Source organism: Myotis davidii, unplaced genomic scaffold (assembly GCF_000327345.1).
Source record: "Myotis davidii unplaced genomic scaffold, ASM32734v1 scaffold72, whole genome shotgun sequence".
Taxonomy (NCBI): Eukaryota; Metazoa; Chordata; class Mammalia; order Chiroptera; family Vespertilionidae; genus Myotis; species Myotis davidii.
Window position 1 is genome coordinate 2,175,411 of NW_006284618.1, and position 5,009 is coordinate 2,180,419.

General features: G+C 45.3%; 1 protein-coding gene across 1 annotated transcript in view; it reads right to left on the reverse strand.

Annotated features, from left to right (window-relative positions):
* The window catches only part of LOC102760593 (cytochrome P450 2E1), a 32,652-nt gene that overhangs the window by 22,306 nt on the left and 5,337 nt on the right, over nucleotides 1–5,009 (reverse strand). The window contains exon 2 of the mRNA XM_015572715.1: nucleotides 4,157–4,163. Within this exon, the coding sequence (XP_015428201.1) occupies nucleotides 4,157–4,163 (7 nt within the window). The remainder of the gene's footprint in view (nucleotides 1–4,156; nucleotides 4,164–5,009) is intronic.

Genomic DNA, 5,009 nt, shown 5'->3' on the forward strand with positions numbered 1-5,009 from the left:
TGCAGAGATAATAAAAGGTGGGAGAGAAAGAGAATGAAGTTACTTGAGCAATACAGTAGTACTGCAAGGAGGCACTGTGTTTGTACCAAAGTTCAAAGTCATGAACTTAAATCTGTCAGCATGTTCACATGTTTTTCACCAGCCATATTCTTTAGTTTTGATGCAAGTGAATATAAACTCCCCCATGGCAGAGATACATGGTTTTTATTAACCACAAAATACTGTCTAGTACAAAGTATGCATTAAAATAGATGTGAACTGACTAAATAATACCCATCTTCTCCACTTGACTGCTTGCTTGTCACAATATCTCCAGTACCCAATGCAGAGCCTGGTTCATAGCAGGCCATTAAATATTGACTAAATAAATGAATGACTCACTTAAAAAAAAAAATTGAGCAGACCACACGAAAAGTACATCTGAGGCTCACACCCAGTTTCCCTTATCATTAGCGCCGTATATCAGTATGGTATGTTTGTTGTCATTAATGAGTGAATATTGATGTATTATTATCAACTCACATTGTACAGATATTAAAGGACAATAGGGAATATTATGAACTACTTTATACCTATAAACTCAGAAACATACACAAAATGGACAAATTCCTTGAAAGGTACAATCTAATGAAGCTTATACAAAAAGGAATAAATTACATGAATAGTCTTTTTTTTTTTTCATCACCATTTATCCCCTCTATGGCCTCTCCCACCATCTCCCAATCCACCTCCCCCCACATCAGGAAGCTTATATCCACTAAAAATTGAAATTGTAGTTAAAAACATTCCTGCAAACAAAACTCCAGGCCTAGATGGCTTCACTGGTAAAATCTCCCAAAAATTTAAGAAATAGATAAAACCAATTCAACACAGACGTTTTCGTAAAATTAAACAAGAAAGAATACTGCCCAACTCATTCTGTGAGGTCAGTGTCAACCTTGTATTAAAACCAGAGAAAGACATAACGAGAAAACTTAATACCAAGGTCTCTTACACATTTAGCTGCAAACTTTATTGACAACATTTTCTAAGGAAACTTTCTAAACACAATAATTATGCCAAGTGAACAAAAGCCAGCTGGTCCCCCAACACCCAGAAGAGTACCTTCGGTATTAATTCCACTTATATAAATTCCCCCAAGTACAAACTGTTCTACAGTGACAAAAAGTCGAACAATGATTAGCTGTGGGGGTGGAGAGAGACATACAAAAGGACAGGAAAAATCTCTGGGGACAAGTCCGCTTCCAAGATTGCTGTGATGGCTTCCTGAATGTACACGTGTGTCAAGACTTAGCGCCATTTACATACTGAAAATATATGAAGTTTATCATATGCTAATTTAACCTGAAAGCTGCTAAAACAAAAATACAGCCTATAACTCTTGGTATGTAACTGAAGTAACATTACAAGGAAAGTTTATAAATTTACATGTACACATGAAAAAGAAGAAATGTGGAAAATAAGTGGTCTAAATATCCCTACCAAAAAGCTACAATAAGTAGAAAGAAAAAGATTACACAGATCAGAGCAGAAACAAGTGAAACTGAAATCAGATGTTCAATTTAAAGAAATGAAGGACGTCAAAGGCACGTTTGGCCTTGAAGATCTAGTGAAACGGTTAACCCCTAGCAACACTGATCAAGAATAACAGAGCAGTCACAAAGTACCACTATCGACATTGAAAAAAGGCACATCAGTATAGGTATTATAGACATTTAAAAGATAGTACAAAGATATTATCAATAACTTTATGTCAATAAATTTAAAATGCAGATAATATTGTCAGTTCATCAATAAAAAGAAATTCACAAACAAGATCTATGAAGAAATAGAAAGCACGAATAATTCAATTATCTACAGTTTTTTAAAATATATATATTTTATTGATTCTTTACAGAGAGGAAGGGAGAGAGATAGAGAGTTAGAAACATCGATGAGCGAGAAACATCGATCAGCTGCCTCCCAGCTGTACCGCAACCCAGGTACATGCCCTTGACCGGAATCGAACCTGGGACCTTTCAGTCCGCAGGCCGACACTCTATCCACTGAGCCAAACCGGTTTTGGCTACCTACAGTTTTAAAAATTAAATCTGAAAAGGAAAATTCCCCAGAAAAGAAAATTCTAGGCCCAGATGGCTTCACTGTCAAATTCTCCCAAGCATTTAAGGAAGATATAAAACGAGGGCTACACAAAATTTCACAATTACTTCTTAAAAGAGGGAAACCTCCTAATTTTTATGAGACCTAAATAATCCTCATGCCAAAAGAAATGAGACAGAAGCATTTACAGAAAAGGAAAATTACACATCAAGCCCTCTTCTAAATATTGATCCCACATATTGCCAAACTGATTCCTGTAATAGATATAATGAATAAGAAATATGTCATGACAGAGGTTAGTTTGCTTAACCCAAGGTTGGATTAACATTTGAAAATCAATCAATGCAGCTCACCACCATGACCACAAAGGGGAGGAAATCATGTATAACCTTAACAGATGTGCAAGCATTAAAGTCAGCACTTCATGATAAAAACCAAAACCCTTAGAAAATTGACAACAGACTGATTTCCCTTCCTCTGATAAAGGGCATTGACCACAAAAACACATCCAATACTGTATTTAATGGTGAAAGGAAATCGGGAGGCGCGTGGTCACTGTGCTGCCACATTCAATATGGGACCGAGGGGCCTGGCCCTTGAAATAAGGCACACCAAAAAAGAGGTTAAAGGTATAAAGGAAAGGAAAGGGTATGACATTATTCACAGATGACATGATTACACATGTAGAAAAGCTACAGGACACTCTGGACCCAATGAAGGAGGGTTTACAAGAAAAAAGCAGCAGCAGCCCCAGCCAGGTGGCTCAGTGGGTTGGAGTGATGTCCCATACACCACAAAGGTTGTGGGTTCAATTCCCGACTAGGGCACATGACTAAGTTTCAGGGTCAATGCCTGATTGGGCAAGTACTGAAGGTGACGGATCAATGTTTCTCTCTCTCTTTCCCCCTTACTCTCTCGAAAATCAATAAACATATCCTCAGATGAGGATTAAAAAAAAGAAAAAGGAAAGCAGATGCCTGCCCAGTGATATAGAGCCCTCCAGTGAGTGGTACCTGAAGATGTTGCCAAATATGTTTGTTTTTTGGGTTTTTTTTTTTTTTTGGTTAATCCTCACCCAAGGATATTTTTCCATTGTTTTATTTTTTTTGAGAGAGAGAGAATGAATGGGGGCCTGAGGCGGGGGGCGGGGGAGAGAGATATGGATGGGAGACACATTGATTGGTTGCTCCCACATACGCCTCCACCAGGCCCAGGGATTGAGCCTGCAACCCAGGTGCGAGGGTCAATGCTCTAACCACTGAGCACACCAACCAGGGCTCACCATGGATGTCGTTAAAGAAATGGCAAACATAACTACGGATTTCTACAGGCGTTTGTGTTTGTGTTGTGGATGCACAGAAAGCCCGCAGGTGTATGTCTCCCAGAAGGAATGGGGGCGAGGGGACAGGGTGGGAGGAGACGGGGGTTTCACCTAGAGGCTTGAGGACAGTCCCCAAAGTGCTCCTGTGTGTTCTGGATTCAACACCATCGTAAGGGGGAACCACGAACTGTGCTTTCCACTCTGTCAGCGGCAACTCTACCTCCAGGTCTTCACAGCGTCATCTCCTCCGGAGGAAACGCAGCCTCGTCGTAACCCTCCTCCGGCCCAGACCGTCCGTCTGTGAGGCTCGCTGCCTCTTCTGAAACAGGCACACGAGGCACCGGTCACGGATCCCCCGGAAGCCACGGCTGATTCATCACTAGTGCCCTGGCCTGATGACGTCCCTCTCGTTAGGAAAGCTTAGCAATGTCACCAGAAACACTTGACAGCCCGGCCGGTGTGGCTCAGCGGTTGAGCATTGACCTCTGAACCAGAAGGTCACAGTTCGATTCCTGGCCAGGGCCCATGCCCGGGTTGCGGGCGCCATCCCCAGTGTGGGTGTGCAGGGGGCACAATCAGATCAATTGATGTTTCTATCTCTCTCTCTCTCTCTCTCTCTCCCTTCCTCTCTGAAATCAATAAAAATATAAAAACAAAACCAAAAAACACCACCTGACAGAGACCTCCGGGCATCTGGATACCGGGCGCCTCAACCATCCGGTCACGGCACACGACTGGTTCTGTCACGCTCATCCTCCAGGTGAGGACACGGAGGCTGCGAGCTTCAGCCACTCAGAAGCACAAGCACACCCCCTCCCCAAGGCTCCCACCTGCTGGACCCCCCCCTCCCCCCGGCTTCTGGAGCTGGGAACACAGACACCCTGATCCTCCTCACCCTGGGACTCCTCCTCGATTTCCTCGTACAGCCCTGCGAGAGGCAGTTCCCCGATGACATCATAGGTGGGCTCTCCAGGAGACGCCTCCGAACTTCCCAGGCCTGCGGAGGAGTGGAGCAGGGTCACACTCAGACCCCCGGGTGTGGACGAGTCCGTGGGCTGGGGGCAGGGGCAGGACTTTCAGGGGGGAGCCCCACTCCGGCAGCAGAAAGGCAGCATGCTTTGGGCAGGGCCTGGGAGGCTACAGCAATGGGACCAGGCCCTCCGTGCCCTCCCACCCCTGGCCACCAGCCGCTCTCAGCAGGGCCTGAGGCTGCTGCCCAGTGAGCCTCCATGTGGTTTCCCCGGGGGACCTCCTAGGGTCAGCACCGAGTCCCAGGGGCCTGAGGCTGACTAATTTCTAAGTCACTCTGTTTGGCCAAGAAAAGGCCACTCACTCGAAGTGAAACCCCACATCAGGGACCCCAACACCAGTGTTCAGTTTGCACTGGTTTCTGCCACGCTGGCCATCGGGACCCGGTGGGTGCACATACCGCTCTGCTTGGCTTGTGTGCTTCGTAGCAGGATCAGGAGGCCCAGGAGGCCCAGGAAGAGAAGACCGAGAAGCGCTCCCAGGACTGTACTGACCGCCCTGAGCATTGGGCAGGGCTCTGGGGTCCGCAGGGGAGCAGGGCCAGGCTCTGTGGAAGGAG